Here is a 27,151-nt window from a genome sequence, read left to right on the forward strand (position 1 = left end):
TTGGCTGGAAGATGGTCTTTCTTCTGCAGATGTTACTGTTGCTTTACCACCTACCCCACGGACACAACCTTTTTTTCCCTTTCCAACACGCCTATTCCCCTTTCCAGCAGCAGGCCATTTGCCACTCATTTTAGTGCTTAATTGGCAACTCTGTATCTGAAGTTGTTGGCACAACAACCGATGGATGAAAACCGAGCAGAACTGAGTGGCCAGACTGTGGTACTAGGCCCAAAACTATCAACTGGATTAGATGCAGTGAAAATAGAGATACACAGGCGGTATAGTTTGTTTCACGGGCGGGCTACTCTGCTGACGTGCAGACACTGTTACTAAGCCCAAAACCCTAAAACGATTTACTGGGTTAGATGCCGTAAAGATTGAGATACACAGGTGGTGTAGCTAGCTTCACAGGTGGGCTACTCTGCTGACGTGCAGACAATGCTACTAGGCACAAAACTATCAACTGGATTAGATGCAGTGAAAATAGAGATACACAGGCGGTATAGTTTGTTTCACAGGCGGGCTACTCTGCTGATGTGCAGACAATGCTACTAGGCCCAAAACTATCAACTGGATTAGATGCAGTGAAAATAGAGATACACAGGCGGTATAGTTTGTTTCACAGGCGGGCTATTCTGCTGACGTGCAGACAATGCTACTAGGCCCAAAACCCCAAAATGATTTACTGGGTTAGATGCCGTAAAAATTGAGATACACAGGTGGTGTAGCTAGCTTCACAGGCGGGCTACTCTGCTGACGTGCATACAATGCTACTAGGCACAAAACTATCAACTGGATTAGATGCAGTGAAAATAGAGATACACAGGTGGTATAGTTTGTTTCACAGGCGGGCTACTCTGCTGACGTGCAGACACTGCTACTAAGCCCAAAACCCCAAAACGATTTACTGGGTTATATGCCGTAAAAATTGAGATACACAGGCGGTGTACCTAGCTTCACAGGCAGGCTACTCTGCTGACGTGCAGACAATGCTACTAGGCACAAAACTATCAACTGGATTAGATGCAGTGAAAATAGAGATACACAGGCGGTATAGTTTGTTTCACAGGCGGGCTACTCTGCTGACGTGCAGACAATGCTACTAGGCCCAAAACTATCAACTGGATTAGATGCAGTGAAAATAGAGATACACATGCGGTATAGATTGTTTCACAGGCGGGCTACTCTGCTGACGTGCAGACACTGCTACTAAGCCCAAAACCCCAAAACGATTTACTGGGTTAGATGCCGTAAAAATTGAGATACACAGTCGGTGTAGCTAGCTTCACAGGTGGGCTACTATGCTGACGTGCAGACAATGCTACTAGGCCCAAAACTATCAACTGGATTAGATGCAGTGAAAATAGAGATACACAGGCGGTATAGTTTGTTTCACAGGCGGGCTACTCTGCTGACGTGCAGACAATGCTACTAGGCCCAAAACCCCAAAACGATTTACTGGGTTAGATGTCGTAAAAATTGAGATACACAGGCGGTGTAGCTAGCTTCACAGGCGGGCTACTCTGCTGAAGTGCAGACAATGCTACTAGGCCCAAAACTATCAACTGGATTAGATGCAGTGAAAATAGAGATACACATGCGGTATAGTTTGTTTCACAGGCGGGCTACTCTGCTGACGTGCAGACACTGTTACTAAGCCCAAAACCCCAAAACGATTTACTGGGTTAGATGCCGTAAAAATTGAGATACACAGGCAGTGTAGCTAGCTTCACAGGCAGGCTACTCTGCTGACGTGCAGACACTGCTACTAAGCCCAAAACCCCAAAACGATTTACTGGGTTAGATGCTGTAAAAATTGAGATACACAGGCGGTGTAGCTAGCTTCACAGGCGGGCTATTCAGATGACTATCAGACAATGCTACTAGCCCAAAAGGATTGGCTGAGCTAGATTGCACCAAATGCTGTGACTAACACTTGCACAGCACTGGCTCAGACCTGCCTAGCAAACAGTGCTATGAACTGCTGTAACCTACCCTGAAAAGGGCTGATATTACAACTAGTCCCAACTCCCGACTCCCTAAACCTATCTCTCAGAAAATTTGCTGGCAAAAAAAGACTCTTTGACTGTATAGCGCCCACAGCAGCAGCGGTGCCGTCTAACACAGCCAATGACACATGCCCTTGCTTGTCTGCATCACATGCATATTGCTGTATGTGTGCGCACTGCTGATAGGCTGAGAGACTGCACCGCCCCTCTGTAAATGCGGGAACCAGGAAAAAAAATGGAGATCGGCGTTATTTCAGCACAGATCTATCACCAGCCCCCCCCAACTACTATACACTGAAACAGTCCATTAACAATGATAAACAGTCTTAATGTGCAAATCAAGCTAGGCTTTTGGTGAACGAACAGTTATCGAACAGAAACTCGAACAGCCGAATTTTAAGCAAATTGTTCGGGTTCGTCGAACAACTCGAACACCGCCCAAAACAGCTCAAATTTGAAATTGGCGAACAGTTCGACTCGAACACCGCTCATCTCTAGAGATAATCTCCTGATGGGATGGAGACATGGATAAAGTAAATGGGATGGTCTGGTGCGTTATTTGTGAGGCTAGAGTCGACCCATTCATCACTTGTGCAGTCACCGGCTTGGCGAGCATCACCAGGGGTGTTGCGTGGCATTGGGCAAAGGCTGGGCTCGCTCCAACCTTCGCTCGTTAAAATGAAGATTGATGCGAGTTGATACTGCTATTAGCTCTGCCAGTGTGGCGGGAATCTCCCTAGTGGCCAAAGCGTCCTTCACATGGTCAGCCAGCCCCCTCCAAAATACAGGGATGAGGGCTTTATCCGGCCACTCCAACTCAGATGCTAAAGTCCGGAAGTGGACGGAAAAAATGGCTGACCAAGGATGAGCCCTGTGTCAGTGCCAGCAGTTGGAGCGCCTTATCATGTGTGACTTGAGGTCCCAAAAATACCTGTTTCAGAGTCCTCAGGAACAGCAGAGCACTCCGCACCACATGATTGTCATGCCACCACAGCGGTGTAGCCCACTCCAACGTCCTGTCCGACAAGAGAGATATTATGAATCACACTTTAGCCCACTCTGAGGGGAAACGTGCAGCCAGAAGCTCAAGATGTATCGCACATTGGTTCACGAATTCCCTGCATGACTTGCTATCGCCAGAGTACTTACCTGGCAGTGGGAGGCGGGATAAGGTCGGAACAGGGGTGGCAGTGGACAAACTAGCTACAGCCACGCTAGCAGCCTGAACAGCTACTGCGGTAACATCCACAGCTGAGTTTGTGCGCTCGAGAGCACCCAACCTGCCCTCCAGCTTCTGGATGTACCGCTGCAGTGGCCGTTCATCCACCATTACTAGCCAGACCCTGGCGCTAGTATAATGTGAATACACACACAAGTTAGCTTCACCCGGTATGAAGGAAGCAAACCCTGTTGCGTCACAGGGCGCGGTGCCACACAAAGAGCACAAGCAAGGAGTCACAGAACTCTGTCACAAGACTTAGGGAAAGAGTTCCTCTAGACCTCTTGTGCTCTACACCGCTACTGGGGTGTCAGAGATCAACAGAAATAATAATTTAATGCATAAGAGTGCGTGCAGTGCCGCTCTGGCAGACGCCACTAACCACCCAGAGTTGGACCAGGAAAGCGCTCTATTAGCGCATGGCGACGCACTGGAGGTCACTGCTATCAGACGCTGTATCGTGTGCTAGCTGTGCGGAATAGCACTGTCAGGCGCTAGGTAGCTTCCACCATTCAGGAACAGACAACAACACTAGGGATGGAAATGATTCAGAGATTTCATCCATCGACAGGCATACATCCACACACACGTTATTAAGTTTATACTAGCGCATGGCCGTGCGGCCATGCGAACCTTTTATAGCGGAAGCTCTCCAGGACCTTCCTAGTAGTCAAATAGGAGCTGCTACAGGGCCTGAGCATGTGACTCCTGACCTCCAATGAGAGGTCGTCCCTTGGGCATGCTCAGAAGAAGAAAAGCAGGACTTAGTCCCAGGGACGCCTGCCCGCCGCTGATCAGTACTGGTTACAATGGCTGAGCCTGGAAGGACAGCAGTAACAAGCCGCACAGTATCAGCTTGAGCCAGACGCTGGGACCGACGTCTCTGCTGAGCAGGCTCCACTGCGGCTGGAGGAGAATGGGAGACTGCAGTGGAGATAGTTCAAGATTCCCCCTGTGCAGTGGTGGGAATTTGACACCTAACACTGGGGCCCCATATAATGTTCTAGTATATAATGTTCTAGTATATAATGGGCCCTATATAATGCTCCAGTATATGATGGGCCCCATAATGTTTCAGTATATGATGGGCTACATATAATGCTCCAATATATATTGCTCCCCATTTAATGCTCCAGTATATAATGGGCCCCATATAATTCTCTGGTGTATGATGGGCCCCATATATTTCTGCAGTATATGATGTGCTTCATATAATGCTCTAGAATATTCTGGGCACCATATAATGCTCTAGTATATGCTGAGGATCACATAATACCCCAGTATATGATGGGGCCATATATTACTCCAGTATATAATGGGCCCATATAATGCTCCAGTATATGCCTGCTGTGCTCAGGCGCTGTGCCTCTCTGACCTTTCCCAGCGCCTGCGCACTGCTGTACTTTACTCTGCCCTCAACAGGGCAGACAAAGTACGCCTGCGCAGGAGCCGCAGCAGGAAGAAAAGAAGAGGATGTCATCCTATGAAGATGGAAGGCGCCGGGCCCGGACCGCGACACTCATCGGACCCGAATCGGGACCGTCCCTGGGTGAGTATAATCTGACCTGTTTTTCTTATCTTTCAGGGTACATCGGGGGCTTATCTACAGCATTACAGAATGCTGTAGATAAGCCCCTGATGCCAGAGGCCGCAGCTCATACTTGAATTTTAGGGTGACAGACTCCCTTTAATCAGAAATCCCCACACTTACACACCTTGGCTGCTATCAATAACGTTCTTAATGGTTGTCGAGGAATGTTCAACTATGCTCAGTGCATTTGGGCATGCAAATCATCATGCTAGCCACTCACTTTACCATTGCTGACAAATAAAAGGGTTGGACTGAAGTTAAAGTAATTTTCATTCTAAATCCATTATTTAGTGCCATAATCTAAACTATTTTCTAATATACTTGCATTAATAATTCTCTAACTATACTATATAACTGGGGTTATATATTTTTCACCTTCTTCCTTTTTGATAATGCTTTGTTTGAGAATTCCAGTGCGGTGTCAAAATAGCTGGCATGCAGAGACTGGCACCTGCCACGCAAGTGATGTCACTGGTCTCTGCACACCAGCTCGCTACTACTGATCTGAGTCGACAACAGAGGGCACTGTCATTGTGCACATCACTCAGTGTACAGCACACAGAGACTAGACATATCATCAGTAACATGTGTATCTCTCCTGTGATTTTCATAATTCCACAACCTTTCCTTCTTGGTGTTGTAATTTCAATGTAATGGAATGTGTATATATAGTATAATTTGTAGATAGAGGAGCTACTACTTACCTTTGAGTTTGCCTGAATATACAAATGAGATATCCACGGGTACAATTGTATCATCAGATAGTACTTTAAAATCATCCGTGAATACACTTTTATCTCTCCTTAATGACAACTCATATTTCCTGCATAAGGAGACAAACTTACTATTGTTAACTATAGCACAAAAAATAATTAGAATTATTATAGACTTAATTTTCACAGAGATGTTCCAAAATTACAGCTTACCACCTATTAGCAGGATAGGTGCTGTCCGATCAATATCGTTTGGGTTATGTGTTCGTCATTTAAACGGTGTGGCTATCACGCATGTGTTCTTCCACTCCATTCACTGTTTATATGATTGACAGAAATTTCTGAGTGCAGTGCTTTACTTTCATACACAAAAAAATTACCTCTAGATAGGTATTCAGCTATAATTATGGGACAACTCTTTTTAGCAAAACAAAACCTTTACTGAATACTGTCCATTTCTGTGTTGTGTCCTGTGTTATCAATGTGTGTTACTGAATGGAATTGGGACTGAAATATGATTGATTGCTCTGGTTGAGAATGCAGGCTCACACAAGTGGCTAATACACCTCTCCATGCATTGTTGGGCTGTGGTGTCCTGATATTAAGGCAATATGACCACTATGATGACTATAATCTGTTTATATTTTTGTGAATTTCATGTATCTTACCTTACTTTCCTGAACCTGATGCTACCTGCCTGGATACTATGAATAGCGTACTACCAGCTTCTCAACATCTGTTGAGTATGAAGCTGGAAACTCTCTGTAAGACCTTTAACAATTCTTGACCTTTCAGAGTTGTTTAAATCTATTCTTTTAGCCATTTTGCCTGAAGAAAACAAGCTGCCTTGGAATTGGAAAGGGGTGTTGTATCCTTAGATCACACCATCCATCATTACACCAGTACACATAACCTGATCTGTTTTATCCAATAATCATTTGAGTATTCAAGTTTATACAGCTTAGAGTTAGAAAATATGCATAAAAATTATAAAATGGTCAGAATACTGACTTGCTTAAGCGCACAGTGAAGTCAACTGGTTCACAAAAAACATGTTCAGAAAGAAAGACGCACATTAATGGCCAAAGATTTGAGAAGAATCAAACGTGAAGTGACCAGGAAGCCATCCTCCAGTGCTGTCATACTCCAGAGCTGTAGTCTCCTTGGTCAGAAGTGCAAGGTGCTCAGAGACATGGCCGAGGTGAGGCAGGCTGAAAACTGACCACCACTGAACAAGGCACATAAATTGAAACTGAGATATTTTTTTGAAAGCTTTATGGACTGATGATGTGAGATGAACTCTTGAAAATGCTGTATTGTATGCATTGACGTACTGCTTTGCTTGGTAATAAAGACCATAAAGATGAAATTATAATGGTGTGGCCCCTCCTCACTCGACCTAAACCCTATTGAGAACTTATGGGCCCTTATTCAATGGGAGATGTACAATGAAAGAAAACAGTACACCGCTCTGAACCGCTTCTGAGAGGCTGTGGTTGGTGCTACCAAAAAAATATGAATGTCAACAGATTAAGAAGCTGACAAAACCTACAAGAAGCAAAATGACCATCAACCATGCTGTAATTAAATAAGTAAAAAGCAATAGTGCATTTAAATAGCACAGGGTTCTTATTAATACTGTTTTTGATCAAAAATAGCATGAAAGTCATCCCACCATCGTCAAGGTGACCCTGATGGGGACGGCCCTATGCTGTCTAATATTAAAAACCTTACCATGTGTCAGATTTGAGCTCACTGTGTGAATAAGGCCAGGCAAAGGACTGGGTCCCAACCTGTTGACACCAGCCTACGGGAAGTTTTTAAAGGTAATTTCCAGCTCAATATTTAGAAAATATTTAGATTTGAGAGTCCTCAGTGGTTGATATATTTTAATGGCTAACTGAAAAGATGGTAATAAATTGCAAAATTTTAAGACTACTCAGGTCTCTTCATCAGGCATATCTACCGGCTAACACTGTACAAAAATATATATCTTTACTGTATCTGGTCAAGAAAGGGAGGACACGCCACGGCTTGGATTAAGAAACTGACAGAATCCATTTATGGAAGACTTGTGAATCTCTGTGAACAGAAGGGTGGCTATTTTGGTCACAATTTATTTGAAATTTCAGAAATGTTTTTTTCTGTACATTTTGAGTTGATTTGTACATTATGAATTATTCTCAATTTATAAGATGAAAATAAACAATTGAGAAAGGTTTCATTAAGCTACATAATAATTCTGTACAATAATAGATACCCAAAGATTATGCACACACAGATATTCTCCTAAGAAATCTCACTGTTTCTTTCTTAAATATTGAGGTTTTAACTGTTTGGGGGTGACAGACAGCACTGTAGTTGTTGAATGATAAAAATGAATAATCAACAATACAAGTTGCCTAATAATTGTGGGCACAGTGTGGAAAGCTAGAAAAGATCTGTAATGCATAATGTTCTATGTATCTTTGTGTTCTGATTAAATTAATTGAAGTCCCATTAAACTCCTTACATCACGCACAAAACAATCTCCTCAGTACATCTCAGTCAGCAATGGACATTTGTTATTAATAAGCTATTTAAAAACATTCTGTTCTGGCTACTTTCACATTTGCGGTTAAGTCCGCAGCGTATTGTCCGCAACTGCAAACGCATGCAAAAACGCATGCAAACGTCTGATAACGCAGCGTTTTTTATCCGCATCAGCTTACACATGATGGTAAAAAAAACGCAGCCAGCATTTGCATGCGTTATTACATGTGTTTGCGCTTTTTATGCTAATGCGTTTGATATTTCCAGGAGGGTGTGTCTTTAGTAATCAGTTCCTGGACATGCGCAGTCCGAAGTACGCAAGTGCATCAAACGCATGCATACGCAAAGACATGTGTACGCATGCGTTCCCATAGACTGTAATGCATTTTTTTGCTGCATTCCTAGCGCTAACAATCGCATACGTTTCTAGGCGGCAAATTGACGCCTCTAAAATTACTACATGTAGCGCTTACCGCGCCAAGCCGCAGATGACGAAACGACGCATGCGTCGTCAAACGCGGCAAAACGCAACGAATCGCAGACACATGTAACCCTAATGTTAAAGATAGGAAAACACAACGCATGCGGAAAATTGCGGTACAAACGCTGCGGACACAACCGCAAATGTGAAACCGGCCTAAGCCTACTGTATATGATTATCTATAACCGGTAGGCAGAAACAATTTAACAGCCAGTATTGGCCTCTACTTGCATCGCACAGAAGTATTTACTATTAGAGATTAGCGGATCTCTTGAAATTTAAATTTGACAAATTCGCCAATTTTTTACCCGCAAAATTTAATTTGCAATATTTATTTGTACAGATCTCAATACTGAAATACTGAAACACTTGTAATTCCTCTGATAATACAAGTGGGGGAAAGGAGAGTAAAAAGAACCTATCAGACCAAAAAGACTTCCACTGTACAGGAGAGAGAGAGAGAGAGAGTACCCCAAAAAAAAACTATCGGGTATCAGATTAAGATAAAATACAATAAGCAATACATATTACACACATAACCACAAATGGGAAGAAAGGTATTGCAGAAAGTGCCCACAGAGAAAACAGTGCAGGTATACAATTGGAAGGAACAGAGCTAATAAATTTTATATTTTTTTTATCCAGAAAGATATGCAGTGTTTATCTATAATATGCAAGATTATTCAAAATGGGAACAAAACAATAGGATATATAAATACATCAAATAGAAAGGAATAACAAAAGAGAATTGCTAAACCTGAGGGAAGCTCTCCGATTGGGAAAATAGACAAAACTCACAGCGAACTATGTCTTCCAAGGATTGACAAACGACCCAAACCCAAATACTGCTTTTTATTAGCTCAAAGTTACACTCACACACCTCCCCATGATTAGCTCATGTGTGGGTGGATTGTGGGATGTGTTGAGTCTGTTAGAATTTTATGAGATCACAATTTCTGGGCAATAGATCTATTTCCAGGAAATTGACATTGAAGACATATTTCTTAGTTTGTCTCTCCTAGCTATAGTTAATCCCACTTCAAAAAGGAGGTTGGAGTGTCAGATCTTCTATAGTTATAGGTAGGCACAGTACCTGACAGTTTTACCTGCTAAATGCTTTGATCAATATCGATTGCAGCATTTAGAAGGCAGGCAGAGGGAGGAGGCAGAAGAAATTGAACAACAAATTTTGGGTTCCATTTTTCTCCTGTTACCCTTGGGCTAAAAGAATATTTTTGTGGGGAAAAAAATGTTATTTTTTTTTAATTTTCACGACTCTATGTTATAAACTTCTGAGAAGGACCTGAGGTTCACGGCGCTCGCCACACATCTAGATACAATTCTTGAGGGGTCTAGTTTCCAAAATGGGCATTCTTTTGATGAGTTTTCACTGTTTTCACTGTTTAGGCACATCAGGGACTCTCCAAATGTGACATGGCGTCCTTTAATGATTCCAGTCAATTTTCCAGACATGTCAAATGGTGCTCCTTCCATTTTGAGAGATGCAGTGTGACCAAACAGTAGTTCTACTCCACATATTGGATATTGTTGTACTAAGGAGAAATTGTACAACAAATTGTATTTTGCATTTTTACTGTTACTCTAGTGAAAATAAAAAAATTGGGGCTAAAAAACTTTGGGAAAAATGTGATAAAATGTTATAAAATTATGTGAAGCACTTGGGGGTTCAAGGTGTTCACCACACATCTAGATTACTTCCTTGAGGGGTCTAGTTTCCAAAGTAGGGTAATTTTTAGTGGGCTTCCACTATTTAGGCACATCTGTGGCTCTCCAAACGTGACATGGTGTCTGCTATTGATTCCAGCAAATTTTGCATTCAAAAAGTCAAATGGCACGCCTTCATTTCTGAGCCTTGCCACGTACCCAAACAATAATTATCCTCCACATATTGGGTATCAGAGGTCTCAGCAGACATTGAACAAGAAATTGTATGGTGCAGTTTCTACTGTTACTCTAGTGAAAATAAAAAAAATGGTGCTTAAAGAAAACAATCTGTAAAAGGTGATTTTTTAATTTACACGGCTCAATGTTATAAACTTATGTGAAGCACCTGGGAGGCGTAAGGAGCTCACCACACATCTAGATAAGTTCCTTAAGGGGTCTAGTTTCCAAAATGGGGTTGCTTGTGGGGGCTTCCGCTGTTTAGTCACATCAGGGTTTCTCCAAATGCGTCATGGTGTCCGCTAATGATTCCAGCAAATTTTGCATTCAAAACATCATATGGCGCTCCTACCCTTCTGGGCTCTGCTGTGTGCGCCCAATCAGCAGGTTTCCCCAACATGTGGGGTATAGGTGTACTCAGAAGAAATTGCACAACAAATTTTATGGCACAATTTCTCCTGCTATCCTTGTGAAAATGCAAAATTTGGGGTTAAAGAACATTTTTGTGGGAAGAATGAGATTTTTTATTTTCATGGCTCAACGCTATAAACTTCTGTGAAGCACCTGGTGGTTCAAGGTGCTCATGACACATCTAGATATGTTCCATGATGGACCTAGTTTCCAAAATGGGGTCACTTGTGGGGGATTTACACTCTTTAGGCACATCAGAGGCACTCCAAACATGACATGGCGTTCGCTAATAATTACATCAAATTTTGTATACAGAAAGTCATATGGTGCTCTTTGCCTTCCGATCCCAAATATGTGGTATCAGCTTGCTTAGGAGAAATTGCATAATACATTTTGGGGTTCATTTTCTTCTGCCACCCTTGTGAAAACAAAAAAATTGGGGTCTAAACTAAAATTTTTGATGAAAAAAGTGAAATGTTCATTTTTTCCATCCACATTGCATCAGTTCCTGTGAAGAACCTGAAGGGTTAATAAACTTCTTGAATGTGGTTTTTAGGATCTTGAGGGGGTGCAGTTTTTAGAATGTTGTCAGTTTGGGGTATTTTCTGTCATATAGACCCCTGAAAGCCATTTCAAATGTGATGTGGTCACATGCCCCATCCCCCACCTTTATAAATGTGGGATTACGGCTGGTGTGACGTTCCTCGTGAAGGCTTCTTAATGGCGTTGCCCACATCGTTTTCGCTAGATCATTCTCTAGCTATCACTGCATCCAAGACAAAAGCGGTATTCATTGATGAAGAGGACAGACCTCTATTCTAGCCTCCATTGCTGTCTTCCTCTGTAAGATACCTTTCGAGAGCAGTGGTGTGAGCTCAATGGAACACCTGTAGCTGGACATCTGGATTTTAGCCTAATGTCCTGCAAATGCTTTGGGATTAAACATAGATACTGTTTGATGCCTTAGGCTTGGTATGTGATAGCTAATTTCACTTGCAGTAAAATATGGATCAATCATGGAACCAATGGTACGGCCATTTCTTCATAGTGTCCGAGGAATTGTTTTTCAACTGGACAGCCCTATGTCTCATGTTGCTCGTGGTACTGTGAACAACCTGTGCTGCACAAACATACTACCATGGCCTCCAGCCTTTCCAGACTTGTCTCCCAGAGCACATATGGGATGTCATTGGTCGGCATTTGGAAAGGTTGCGCCATGATTGAATGCACTCAGCATGGCAGAAAATTTCTCAGGCAACTATTAATACCAAGGTGTCTTAGTGCATGTATTTCCTTGACTGACACTCACCCTTCATACTTTATAACTCGAGATGGTTTGAAAATTTTGTTTCCGTTTTTAAATATTTTGCATATTTATAACATACTATGTTAATATTGTATTTTTCATAATTGCACACTTTTTTCTTCTTGGTGTTACAATTTCAGTGTTGTTGAATATATTTGCTATTACTATCTATGGAAAAACAACTTTAAGATGAATTTGTTATTGTCATATACTGCTCATTAGTAAAAACAGATTTTTTGCAGAAGATGATTTACATAGAAGTCTTTTTACCTATTGTATCCAAATATCTGCAGCTGTATTGGGATTTGCTCCTGATTGGTGGCTCTCTTTGATCTCAGGTGATCTTTAAAAAGTTCATCCCTATTATAGGATACTGGCTCATAGTGTTTCAGAAATGGCCTGATATTGTGTCCATTAATTCCTATAAAGCAAAATAATAATGACAATATTATTTGCATATTACCAACATATTCCATAGCACTTTACAAATCAGATGGGACATGTACACACTATATAAGATATTACATAGCAATACATTATTCAAGAATTCAAATAAGACCAGTGAGGGCCTGCTCAGAAGCTTATTTTCTATGAGGAAATAGGGGGGACACAAAAGGTAAGAAGGTTTTCTACTGTATTGTCCATCCATCATTAGAATAAATACAGGTACAAATAATGCTGCATGACCCAATCACAAGCAAGGATGTGTATAAGTAAAGATTCAAAGTACTATTGAGAGCATGGAGGATGTGGGAACAAATGATATAAGGTACCAGATTCTAAGGAAAAGTAATAGAGAAAAGGGAATAGTTAGATTAGTAAGGTGAGGCTACAGGCTAGTACAAATAAATGCATTTTTAGGGGACGTGTAAAACTGTTAGGATATTAACAATAGAATTACAAGGAATTAATGGGAAACCAGATTGTCTGGGGTGGTGCGTTCTATAGAACTGTAGCAGCATGAGAGAAGCCTTGGAGGCAGGAGTGGGAGGTTTGGATTAAAGAAGATGTAAGTCTTTAGCAGAACAGAGAGCACATGTAGGGTGATAGAGATGAGGGAGGAACTATTGAGAGCCTGATGAAAGAGCTAAGTTTATATTGTATTCTGTAGCTTGTGGGTACACAGTGCAATGACTGGCAAAGGGTGGAGGCATCACTGTAGAGACTGAACAGAAATATAACCCTGGCTTCCGCATTCAAGATCTATTGGAGAGGGGAGAGTTTAGTAAGAGGGAGACCAAACAATAGATAGTTGTAGTAGTCCAGGCAGAAATGAATCAGAGCAACAGTAAGAGGTTTTGCAGTGTCAAAGGTAAGAAAAGGATGGATTCTGGAGATGTTTAGAGGTGTAAATGACATTAGCAAACGAGTGATCGGATGTAGGGAATGAAGGAAAGGTCTGAGACAATGAAAACATCAAGACAGCTAGCATGTAGCTTGGGAGCTATGGTAAGCCACCCTCGCAAATGCAAAATTTTGGATTTAGTTTCGGTTAGTGGTACAGGTAGCGGAATGAGAAGAACTGAACAGCCTGGTAACTTCTTATTCCATTATTGGTTCAAAGACGGAAAGTAAACTTGTTGAAGTGTGGAAGGATTTGGATCCATGCAATTAGAGTATTGAGAGAAAATTTCCTGTTGGCTATGGTCATTTCTTTCTTTGAAGTAATTGGACAGATTGTTAGTGCTCAGGTGGATGATTGTGGCCTGCATTTTAAGACTGAGTAGGGAGTGTAAAGTGTCAAATAGTCATTTAGGTTAGTTGAACAGTGAGGTAATGAGGGTGGTGAAGTATTTGGCAAGATGAAGGGCAGTTATATATTTTGAGCATAAACTTATAATGGATAAAGATTTTCTCCTCAGATGTTCGGCATACGTAGAGCACTGCTGGAGAAAACATGTTTGCAGCGTGTGCCAGGGTTGCTATTGTCTGTGCCTGGTCATTCTGCATGCAGGGGGTGAGGCTTCATTGAGGGTTCTTTCCAATATCTTATTATAATGTATCAAAGTTAAGTCAGGACAGGAGAGGGAGGAGGTTGGGGCCAATGATGAATACAAAATTCTTCCCAAGTTGAGGAGCTTGATGGCACATAGATTTTAATATGTGTGGTATGTATGGAAATATTAGTGGACACACATTCCCCTTCATGACCCAGCCTATTTTGACCTTAATGACCTGGCCATTTTTTTGAATTCTGACCAGTGTCCCTTCATGAGGTAATAACTCAGGAACGCTTCAACGGATCCTAGCAATTCTGAGAATGTTTTTTTGTGACATATTGGGCTTCATGTTAGTAGTAAACTTAGGTCGATAATTTTTGCGTTTATTTGTAAAAAAATCATAAATTTGGTAACAATTTTGAAAATTTCACAATTTTTAAATTTTGAATTTTTATTCTGTTAAACCAGAGAGTTATGTGACACAATATAGTTAATAAATAACATTTCTCACATTTCTACTTTACAACAGCACAATTTTGGAAACAAAACTTTTTTTTGTTATGAAGTTATAAGGGTTAAAATTTGACCAGCGATTTCTCATTTTTACAACAAAACCATTTTCTTTATGGACCACCTCACAATTGAAGTTAGTTTGAAGGGTCTGTATGGCTGCAAATACCCAAAAGTGACAACATTCTAAAAACTGCACCCCTCAAGGTGCTCAAAACCACATTTATGAAGTTTATTAACCCTTCAGGTGTTTCACAACAGCAGAAGCAACATGGAAGGAAAAAATGAACATTTAACTTTTTAGTCACAAAAATGATATTTTAGCAACAATTTTTTTATTTTCCCAAGGGTAAAAGGAGAAAGCGGACCCCGAAAGTTGTTGTCCAATTTTTTCTTAGTATGCTGAAACCCCATATGTTGGGGGGAACCACTTTTTGGGTGCACGGTAGAGCTAGGAAGGGAAGGAGCGCCATTTGACTTTTTGAATGAAAAATTGGCTCCAATCTTTAGCGGACACCATGTAGCGTTTGGAGAGCCCCTGTGTGACTAAAGATTGAAGCTCCCCCACAAGTGACCCCATTTTGGAAACTAGACCCCCCAAGGAACTTATCTAGATGCATAGTGAGTACTTTGAACCCCCAGGTGCTTCACAAAATGATCCGTATAAATGGAAAAGTACTTTTTTTTCACAAAAAAATTCTTTTAGCCTCAATTTTTTCATTTTCACATAGGCAACAGGTTAAAATGGATTCTAAAATTTGTTGGGCAATTTCTCCTGAGTACACTGATACCTCATATGTGGGGTTAAACCTATGTTTGGGTGCACGGCAAGGCTCGGAAAGGAAGGAGATCCATTTGACATTTTGAATAGAGAATTAGCTCCAGTCGTTAGCAAACACCATGTCGCGTTAGGAGAGCCCCTGTGTGCCTAAACATTGGAGCTCCCCCACAAGTGACCCTATTTTAGAAACTAGATCCCCCAGAGAACTTATCTAGATGCATAGTGAGCACTTTGAACCACCAGGTGCTTCACAAATTGATCCGTAAAAATGAAAATGTACTTTTTTTCACAAAAAAATTCTTTTAGCCTCAATTGTTTCATTTTCACATGGGCAAAAGGATAAAATAGATCCTAAAATTTGTTGTGCAATTTCTCCTGAGTACACTGATACCTCATATGTGGGGGTAAACCTATGTTTGGGCGCACGGCAAGGCTCGGAAGGGAAGGCGCGCCATTTGACTTTTTGAATAGGGAATTAGCTCCAATCGTTAGCGGACACCATGTCGTGTTTGGAGAGCCCCTGTGTGCCTAAACATTGGAGCTCCCCCACAAGTGACCCCATTTTGGAAACTAGACCTCTAAAGGAACTAATCTAGATGTGTGGTGAGCACTTTTTTCCTCCAAGTGCTTCACAGAAGTTTATAACGCAGAGCCGTGAAAATGAAATATCTTTTTTTCTTCCTCAAAAGATTTTTTAGTCTGCAGTTTTTTATTTTCTCAAGGGTAACAGGAGAAATTGGACCCCAAAAGTTGTTGTCCAGTTTGTTCTGAGTATGCTGGTACCCCATATGTGGGGGTAAACCACTATTTGGGCACGCGTTGGGGCTCGGAAGGGAAGTATTGACGTTTTGAAATACTGACTTTGATGGAATGGTCTACGGGCGTCATTTTACGTTTGCAGAGCCCCTGATGTGCCTAAGCAGTAGAAACCTACAACAAGTGACCCCATTTTGGAAACTAGACCCCCCAAGGAACTTATCTAGATGTGTGGTGAGCACTTTGAATTCCCAAGTGCTTCACAGAATTTTATAACGCAGAGCCGTGAAAATAAAAAATCATTTTTTTCCCCACAAAAATAAATTTTTAGCCCCCAATTTTTTATTTTCCCAAGGGTAACAGGAGAAATTAGACCCCCAAAGCTGTTCTGCAATTTTTCCTGAGTACACTTATGCCCCATATGTTTGGGTAAACCACTGTTTGGGTGCATGGAAGGGAGGGAGCACGATTTCACTTTTTGAACACAAGATTGGCTGGAATCAATGGTGGCGCCATGTCGCGTTTGGGACCCCCTGATGTGCCTAAACAGTGGAAACCCCTCAATTCTAACTCAAACACTAACCCCAACACACCCCTAGCCCTAATCCCAACCCTAACCATAACCCCAACACACCCCTAACCCTAATCCCGACCATAACCATAACCCTAACCACAACCCTAACGCCAACACACCCCTAACCCTAATCTTAACCCTAATTCCAACCCCAACTCTAATCCCAACCCTAACTCTAATTCCAACCCTAACCCTAAGGCTATGTGCCCACGTTGCGGATTCGTGTAGGATTTTTCTGCACCGTTTTAGAAAAATCCGCCGGTAAAATGCACGCATTTTACCTGTGGACTTACAGCGGATTTCTTGCATTTTTTGTGCGGATTTTACCTGCGGATTCCTATTGAGGAGCAGGTGTAAAACGCTGCGGAATCTGCACAAAGAATTGACATGCTGTGGAAAATACAACTCAGCGTTTCCGTGCGGTATTTTCCGCACCATGGGCACAGTGGATTTGGTTTTCCATAGGTTTACATGGTACTGTACAACACATGGAAAACTGCTGCGAATCTGCAGCGGCCAATCCGCACCGTGTGCACATACCCTAATTCCAACCCTAACCCTAATTCCAACCCTAATTCTAACCCTAATTCTAACCCTAATCCTAATTCTAACCCTAACCCTAATTCTAACCCTAATTCTAACCCTAACCCTAATTCTAACCCTAATTCTAACCCTAACCCTAATTCTAACCCTAATTCTAACCCTAACCCTAATTCTAACCCTAATTCTAACCCTAACCCTAATTCTAACCCTAATTCTAACCCTAACCCTAATTCTACTAACCCTAACCCTAATTCTAACCCTAACCCTAATTCTAACCCTAACCCTAATTCTAACCCTAACCCTAATTCTACTAACCCTAACCCTAATTCTAACCCTAATTCTAACCCTAACCCTAATTCTAACCCTAATTCTAACCCTAACCCTAATTCTAACCCTAACCCTAATTCTAACCCTAATTCTAACCCTAACCCTAACCCTAATTCTAACCCTAACCCTAATTCTAATAACCCTAACCCTAATTCTAACCCTAATTCTAACCCTAATCCTAATTCTAACCCTAACCCTAATTCTAACCCTAATTCTAACCCTAACCCTAATTCTAACCCTAATCCTAATTCTAACCCTAACCCTAATTCTAACCCTAACCCTGCAGCGGCCAATCCGCACCGTGTGCACATACCCTAATTCCAACCCTAACCCTAATTCCAATCCTAATTCTAACCCTAATTCTAACCCTAATCCTAATTCTAACCCTAACCCTAATTCTAACCCTAATTCTAACCCTAATCCTAATTCTAACCCTAATTCTAACCCTAACCCTAATTCTAACCCTAATTCTAACCCTAATCCTAATTCTAACCCTAACCCTAATTCTAACCCTAACCCTAATTCTAACCCTAATTCTAACCCTATCAATAGTGGAAAAATAAAAATAAATATATTTTCTTTATTTTATTATGTTCCCTACCTATGGGGGTGATAAAGGGGGGGGGTTATTTACTATTTTTTTTATTTTGATCACTGTGATAGGCTCTATCACAGTGATCAAAAGGTACCTCGGGAATGAACGAATCTGCCAGACAGCAGATTCGGCGGGTGCACTGCTCATGCGCCTACCATTTTGGAAGATGGCAGCGCCCATCGCTAAAGACCGCCAGCACCAGGAGGGACGCCAGGACTAGGGAGGTACAGGGGGTGAGATCACACAGCGGGGGGACAGAGGACAGGACGGGGGCGGAGGACAGGATGGGGGGCCGAGGACAGGACGGAGGGGAGAGGAGGGCTGATGGCGACAGCAGATCGCCGCTGTCAGTCGGTGGCGGGGATGGATCAGGGTCTCCAGCCGTGGATGATAATATTGCAGCATCGGCCATGGCTGGATTGTAATATTTCACCAAGTTTCATTGGTGAAATATTACAAATTGCTCTGATTGGCAGTTTCACTTTCAACAGCCAATCAGAGCGATCGTAGTCACGTGGGGGCAAAGCTACCCCCAGGGTGAAGTACCACTCCCCGTCCCTGCAGGTCGGGTGAAATTCGAGTTAACCCTTTCACTCGATCTGCAGGAACGCGATCATTCTGTGACACGGCATATGCGTCACAGGTCGGATTGGCACCGACTTTCATGACGCATAAGCTGTGTCACAGGTTGGGAAGGGGTTAATACAGAAGGAAGGAAGTTTGTAGTAAGAGAGTGGGAGAAGGGAGTTTTTCTAAGGTAAAATCTGTATTCAGTGAAGATGCTTTCCCATTACTGAGACAGAAGATGACGGCGGCTACTGATGAGATTGTATGCAGACAGGAGGAGCTAGAGACAGAGCTCCATCCTCCTCCTCCTATGTACGTAGAATCTTATCAGTGGCCATCTCCTGTCTCAATTTTACCTCAGAATTGAGAATTTTGATAATGTTTGATCAAATCTGGCAGAGAAAGAAGCAGATTTCTCTGATAATACGTATATATATTACAAAGTTGCTTAATTTTATGTGTACTATTGAACTATGAAATAAAAATTATAACAAAAGTTTCTGTTTAAAATCAGTTGTGTGTATCTGAATTTGGTAGTTTAGCACATGGATTAGAATTTGGTAATAAGCACATGGATTTCTGCAAGCTTCATTCACATAAATGAAACAGTCACATGAATTTCTTTACCAAAATCTCTTGCCTATGAACATGCGCTTATTCAGAAATCTGTTCATGGCAAGTGTGTTGTTCTAATTCATCAAGACTTAAAGGGGTTGTCCACTTTCTAATTAATTTTTAAAAATGTGCATCCATTCAGCCACGTCCAGGACTAGAGCGCTGTGCTAGGAGGGGGTGGCACTTTTGGAATAGGGACTTTGGCGCTGAAATGGTTGCTATATTATATCAGTAATTAGAATGAATGACTGCTTGTAAAAAACATTAGAATGTGATCAGCTACTTTAAGTTGGCCATATATTAGATTAAAATTCCAAACCTGATTAAAGTTTTTTCTTTTTTTATTAATTATTATTGTATTTAGCTGCAGCATCCTCTGACTGACAGGTTATAAAGGAAGAGCTGGAGCTCTTTCCTCCATATGCCAAGGTGTTGAAACAGAGCTGTGATTCATGTAGTTCAGCATATTACCTCTAGCACCGTTTGTTCACACGTGTTACATTTTTTTTTCGTTACAGTTCTGTATTATGCAGTGCCCTTAGTTTTTTTCCATTTACGTTTTAATGATTGTAATCATTTGGGTAGGACAAGCTGGTCCCCTAATGTGTAAAGGGTTGTGCAGATTTTTGTTTTGGGCAGTGGCGCAACTTGAAGCTCATGGGCAGCAATGTAAGATCTCCATCAGGTCCCCAACTATTACAGGCCATTAATAAATTTGTCTTTGCACATGGGTCAAAAGGTCCTTTTTGAGTCCTCTCATTCTCCAGGATCCAGTAGAAAATTAAAATCCTGCACCCAATATGATTACCATAATTACACACCTAGTTGTGGGTGCCACAAGCTGGACCTCCACCAATATGATATTTATGACCTATACTATTTATATAAAATTCATGGAAAAAACCTTTTAAAGAGGACCTTTCCCCAGGTCAAAAGTGGACAGTTTTTGAAATTACTTCATTCCCCAAGTATTTCGGGAGGGGGGGGGGTGTCATGATTCCCCAATGGCATGGGAACATCAGAAACACAAAAATAACAGACTAGCTCTCGGGTGATGGAAACTCAAGCTAACCGTGACCTAAATCTACCACACAACTAACAGTAGCCAGGGAGCATTCCTACGGCTGCCTAAATGCCACGCGCCAGCCGGAGAACTAACTACGCCTGGAAGAGGAAGGAACAGACCTGCCTTACCTCTAGAGAAATTCCCCAAAGATGATAGTAGCCCCCACATATATTAACGGTGAGTTCAGAGGAAAAGACATACACAGTATGAAGGTAGATTTAGCAAAGCGAGGTCCACTTACTAGATAGAGGAAGGATACAAAAGAGGACTTCACGGTCAGCTGAAAAACCCTTTCAAAAACCCATCCTGAAATTACTTTAAGACTCCTGTGTCAACTCATGACACAGGAGTGGCAATTTCAGTCCACAAGAGCTTCCAGTAACAGGAAATGACAAAACTGTAAACTGGACAAGAAATACAAAACAATAAGGACAAGAGTCCACTTAGCTGATCAGCAGACTAGTAGCAGGAACATGCAACTGAATGACTCAGGTTACAATGATGACCGGCAAGGAAGTGACTGGAGAGCAAGGCTAAATAGGGAACTCCCAAAACTGATGGAAGCAGGTGAGCCGAGGCAGAAAAGCACACACAAGTCTCCAGTACCACCAGCCACCACCAGGGGAGCCCAAAAAGCGGATCACAACAGTACCCCCCCTTAAGGAGGGGGCACCGAACCCTCACAAGAACCGCCAGGGCGACCTGGATGAGCCCTATGAAAGGCACGAACCAAATTCAAGGCATGAACATCAGAGGCAGTTACCCAAGAATTATCTTCCTGACCATAGCCCTTCCATTTAACCAGATACTGGAGTCTCCGCCTGGAAATACGGGAGTCCAAGATCTTCTCTATAATGTACTCCAATTCACCCTCAACCAGCACAGGAGCAGGAGGCTCAGCAGAAGGAACCACCGGCACCTCGTATCTCCGCAACAACGACCGATGGAACACATTATGGATAGCGAAAGATGCCGGAAGGTCCAAACGAAAGGAAACAGGGTTAATAATCTCCAAAATCCTATAGGGACCGATGAACCGAGGCTTAAATTTAGGAGAAGAAACCCTCATTGGGACAAAACGGGAAGACAACCACACCAAGTCCCCAACACGAAGGCGAGGACCAACCCGACGCTGGCGGTTAGCAAACCGCTGAGTCCTCTCCTGGGACAAATTCAAATTGTCCACCACTTGTTCCCAAATCCGATACAACCGATCCACCACAGCATCTACTCCAGGACAATCCGAAGACTCCACCTGACCAGAAGAAAAATGGGGATGAAACCCCAAATTGCAAAAGAAAGGGGAAACCAAAGTGGCCGAACTAGCCCGATTATTAAGAGCAAACTCCGCCAACGGCAAAAAGGCAACCCAATCATCCTGATCCGCAGACACAAAACACCTCAAATACGTCTCCAAAGTTTGATTAGTTCGCTCCGTCTGGCCATTAGTCTGAGGATGGAAGGCAGACGAAAAAGACAAATCAATGCCCAACCTGGCACAGAATGCCCGCCAAAATCTAGAAACGAACTGGGTACCCCTATCAGAAACGATATTTTCAGGAATACCATGCAAGCGAACCACATTTTGAAAAAACAAAGGAACCAACTCAGACGAGGAAGGCAACTTAGGCAATGGCACCAAATGAACCATCTTAGAAAAACGGTCACACACCACCCAGATAACAGACATCCTCTGAGAGACAGGAAGATCAGAAATAAAGTCCATCGAGATGTGCGTCCAAGGCCTCTTCGGAATAGGCAAGGGCAACAACAACCCGCTAGCCCTAGAACAACAAGGCTTGGCCCGAGCACACACATCACAAGACTGCACAAAAACACGCACATCTCGAGACAGAGATGGCCACCAGAAGGATCTAGCCACCAAATCCCTGGTACCAAAAATTCCAGGATGACCCGCCAGCGTAGAAGAATGAACCTCCGAGATGACTCTACTGGTCCAATCATCAGGAACAAACAGTCTACCAGGTGGACAGCGATCAGGTCTATCCGCCTGAAACTCTTGCAAAGCACGTCGCAGATCTGGGGAAATAGCGGATAATATCACCCCATCCTTAAGGATACCTGTAGGTTCCGAATCACCAGGGGAATCAGGCTCAAAACTCCTAGAAAGGGCATCCGCCTTCACATTCTTAGAACCTGGTAGATATGAGACCACAAAATTAAACCGAGAGAAAAACAACGACCAGCGCGCCTGTCTAGGATTCAGGCGCCTGGCAGACTCAAGATAAATCAGATTCTTGTGATCAGTCAAAACCACCACCTGATGTCTAGCACCCTCAAGCCAATGACGCCACTCCTCAAATGCCCACTTCATGGCCAAAAGCTCCCGATTACCGACATCATAATTTCTTTCGGCGGCAGAAAATTTTCGAGAAAAGAACGCACAAGGTCTCATCACTGAGCAATCGGAACTTTTCTGCGACAAAACCGCCCCCGCTCCGATCTCGGAAGCATCGACCTCAACCTGAAAGGGGAGAGAGACATCGAGCTGGCGCAACACAGGGGCAGACGAAAAGCGGCGCTTAAGTTCCCGAAAGGCCTCCACAGCGGCAGAGGACCAATTGGCAACATCAGCACCCTTCTTAGTCAAATCCGTAAGAGGCTTAGCAACACCAGAAAAAACAGTTATAAATCGACGATAAAAATTAGCAAAGCCCAAGAACTTCTGAAGACCCTTTAGAGAAGTAGGCTGCGTCCAGTCACAAATAGCCCGAACCTTGACAGGGTCCATCTCAACAGAAGTAGGGGAAAAAATGTACCCCTAAAAGGAAATTTTCTGAACCCCAAAAACACACTTAGAACCCTTTACACACAGAGAATTCTCCCGCAAGACCTGAAAAACCCTCCTGACCTGCTGAACATGAGACTCCCAGTCCTCAGAAAAAATCAAAATATCGTCCAAATACACAATCATAAATTTATCCAGATATTCACGGAAAATATCATGCATAAAGGACTGAAAAACTGAAGGTGCATTAGAAAGGCCGAAAGGCATTACTAAATACTCAAAGTGGCCCTCAGGCGTATTAAATGCGGTTTTCCACTCATCCCCTTGCTTAATTTGCACCAAATTATACGCCCCACGGAGATCAATCTTGGAGAACCACTTAGCCCCCCTTATGCGAGCAAACAAATCAGTAAGCAGCGGCAACGGATACTGATATTTGACAGTAATTTTATTCAGGAGTCGATAATCAATACAAGGCCTCAGCGAGCCATCCTTTTTAGAGACAAAGAAAAACCCAGCTCCTAAAGGTGATGAAGAAGGATGAATATGTCCCTTTTCCAGGGACTCCTTAACATACTCTCGCATGGCAGCATGCTCAGGTACAGATAGGTTAAACAAACGACCCTTTGGAAATTTACTGCCTGGAATCAGATCTATGGCGCAATCACACTCTCTGTGGGGAGGGAGAGAACCAATTTTAGGCTCTTCAAAAATATCCCCAAAATCCGACAAAAATGCCGGAATCTCAGAGGGAATAGATGACGAGATAGGAACCAAAGGTATGTCCCCATGAGCCCCCCGACATCCCCAGCTTAACACAGACATAGTTTTCCAGTCCAGTACTGGGTTATGAGATTGTAACCATGGTAATCCAAGCACTAAAACATCATGTAAATTATGCAGCACGAGGAAGCGAATCATCTCCTGATGGTCTGGAGTCATACGCATAGTCACTTGCGTCCAGAACTGTGGTCTATTACAAGCCAGAGGTGTAGAATCAATACCCTTCAGAGGTATAGGAACTTCCAGAGGCTCCAAATCAAACCCACAGCGCCTGGCGAAGGACCAATCCATGAGACTCAGAGCGGCGCCAGAGTCCACATAGGCATCCACGGTAATAACTGATAATGAACAAATCAGAGTTACAGACAGAAGAAATTTAGACTGTAAAGTGCCAATAGAAACAGACTTGTCAACCTTCCTAGTACGTTTAGAGCATGCTGATATAACATGCGCGGAATCACCACAGTAGAAGCACAAGCCATTTTTGCACCTATAATTCTGCCGCTCGCTTCTTGACAGAATTCTGTCACATTGCATTTTCTCTGGCGTCCCTTCAGAAGATACCGCCAAATGGTGCACGGGTTTGCGCTCCCGCAAACGCCGATCAATCTGAATCGCCATTGTCATGGACTCATTCAGACCTGTGGGCGTAGGAAACCCCACCATGACATCCTTAACGGCATCAGAAAGGCCCTCTCTGAAATTTGCCGCTAGGGCACACTCATTCCACTGAGTAAGCACAGACCATTTACGAAATTTTTGGCAGTATATCTCAGCTTCATCTTGCCCTTGAGACAGGGCTATTAAAGCTTTTTCAGCTTGAATCTCCAAATTAGGTTCCTCATACAGCAACCCTAAAGCCAGAAAAAATGCATCCACATTGAGCAACGCAGGATCCCCTGGTGTCAATGAAAATGCCCAATTTTGAGGGTCACCTCGCAGCAAAGAAATCACAATCTTAACCTGCTGAACAGGATCTCCAGAGGAGTGAGGTCTGAGTGAAAGGAATAATTTACAATCACATTTGAAATTCAGAAACCGAGATCTATCTCCGGAAAATACCTCTGGTGTAGGAATCTTAGGTTCAGAAATAGGAGTACGTATAACATAATCTTGTAAATTCTGAACCTTCGTAGCAAGATTATTTAAACCTGCAGCCAAACTCTGAGGGTCCATCCTTAAACCGGAGAGATCAGAGCCATTCAAGGATTAGAAGGAGAGAAAAGCAAGGCTGTAAATAGAGCAGAAATACAACTGAGCCAACTAAGTGGCAAACATGAAAAGGAAAAAAAAAAAAAAAAATCTACAGACTTCTTTTACTCTCCTTTCTTCTGCCAATTACTTTAACAGTGGCCGGTCATACTGTCATGATTCCCCAATGGCATGGGAACATCAGAAACACAAAAATAACAGACTAGCTCTCGGGTGATGGAAACTCAAGCTAACCGTGACCTAAATCTACCACACAACTAACAGTAGCCAGGGAGCATTCCTACGGCTGCCTAAATGCCACGCGCCAGCCGGAGAACTAACTACGCCTGGAAGAGGAAGGAACAGACCTGGCTTACCTCTAGAGAAATTCCCCAAAGATGATAGTAGCCCCCACATATATTAACGGTGAGTTCAGAGGAAAAGACATACACAGTATGAAGGTAGATTTAGCAAAGCGAGGTCCACTTACTAGATAGAGGAAGGATACAAAAGAGGACTTCACGGTCAGCTGAAAAACCCTTTCAAAAACCCATCCTGAAATTACTTTAAGACTCCTGTGTCAACTCATGACACAGGAGTGGCAATTTCAGTCCACAAGAGCTTCCAGTAACAGGAAATGACAAAACTGTAAACTGGACAAGAAATACAAAACAATAAGGACAAGAGTCCACTTAGCTGATCAGCAGACTAGTAGCAGGAACATGCAACTGAATGACTCAGGTTACAATGATGACCGGCAAGGAAGTGACTGGAGAGCAAGGCTAAATAGGGAACTCCCAAAACTGATGGAAGCAGGTGAGCCGAGGCAGAAAAGCACACACAAGTCTCCAGTACCACCAGCCACCACCAGGGGAGCCCAAAAAGCGGATCACAACAGGGGGGGAATCTAGTCATGTGGAACTATTTAATTTAGCGCAAACTTACCATATGTGGTCATTATGTGGGGGTTAGTAATGCAGAGCAGCCTATAGACATGCCCCAGAGAATCCTGTGAATACCGCCTCCTTAGTTAAGACCATAAATGTTAGCACTAAATAAAGAAGCACGTATATCTGGATTCATATGGTGGATTTAAAAAAAAAAGAAAAAAGTGGCATACATGGGGAGCAACAGCAATAAAACAAAAATGGGTCACTTCTTACATGGTGACAGGTCATCTTTGAGCACATCAAGGCAATTTTGTATAGTTTCCTGCATATCTGAAATGCAATATGTAATCATAATTATGTCTAAATTTGTATGTATTTCAACATATTTTAAAGAAGATAATACTCAGTGCTACATACCCCATAGAGTTTCCTCCTGGTCCTAACAGAATTGATAGTATTCAAGATATAAGGTAAAACTAATATAAATAAGCACTCCTACAAACTCTCCCAAAACATGCTGCTGCTATAATTATAGGTTGCTTAGAATTCTAGAAATGTCTTCAGCCTACGGCAGTGTTGTTTCGAGGGCTAAACAACCTACTCCTGGCACTGAATGGGGGCAGAAGGCATTTGTTGTAATGGAGGAACAATACACATCCTGCTTACTGGCTTCCCAGTCTTTACTGACAGTAAAAAGCGGGTTTAGAGAAGATAAGTAGTAAAAAGATTCTTACCTAGCAGAAAAAAGCTCATGGGTATCAGAAATTGCACAGCGGAGTGTTTAGGTAGCATTGTGTTAGCTTGCAGTGTCGTGTGCTCAGCTGCGGAGTATTTTACTCCAGGTCAGAAGGAAGTATATTGCCAAGCCCATAGCTGCACATGCATGGGCACGCATGATCTCTTAAGAAACTCAGAAATATCATACAAGTTATTTCTCTACTAGTAATTTAGTATGTTAGTAGAAGAGAATGAGTTTGTTTCATACAAAATTATGGATAGAAAAATACATGCATGTGGGTTAATATTTTTTATTCCTTATTTTCCTGAATATAAAATTGGATTCTGATGTTTACCTGCAGCAGAAGTATTTGGACCAGATT

General features: G+C 42.5%; 1 protein-coding gene across 1 annotated transcript in view; it reads right to left on the bottom strand.

Annotated features, from left to right (window-relative positions):
- Nucleotides 1–26,912, bottom strand: part of LOC143784099 (disintegrin and metalloproteinase domain-containing protein 10-like) — a 276,865-nt gene extending 249,953 nt beyond the window's left edge. The window contains exons 1-3 of the mRNA XM_077271955.1: nucleotides 26,786–26,912; nucleotides 12,435–12,585; nucleotides 5,524–5,642 (exon numbers count right to left, since the gene is read on the bottom strand). Of these exons, the coding sequence (XP_077128070.1) occupies nucleotides 5,524–5,642; nucleotides 12,435–12,585; nucleotides 26,786–26,843 (328 nt within the window). The 5' untranslated portion in view covers nucleotides 26,844–26,912. The remainder of the gene's footprint in view (nucleotides 1–5,523; nucleotides 5,643–12,434; nucleotides 12,586–26,785) is intronic.
- Nucleotides 26,913–27,151: the final 239 nt, after the last annotated feature.

This window comes from Ranitomeya variabilis, chromosome 1, assembly GCF_051348905.1.
Source record: "Ranitomeya variabilis isolate aRanVar5 chromosome 1, aRanVar5.hap1, whole genome shotgun sequence".
Taxonomy (NCBI): Eukaryota; Metazoa; Chordata; class Amphibia; order Anura; family Dendrobatidae; genus Ranitomeya; species Ranitomeya variabilis.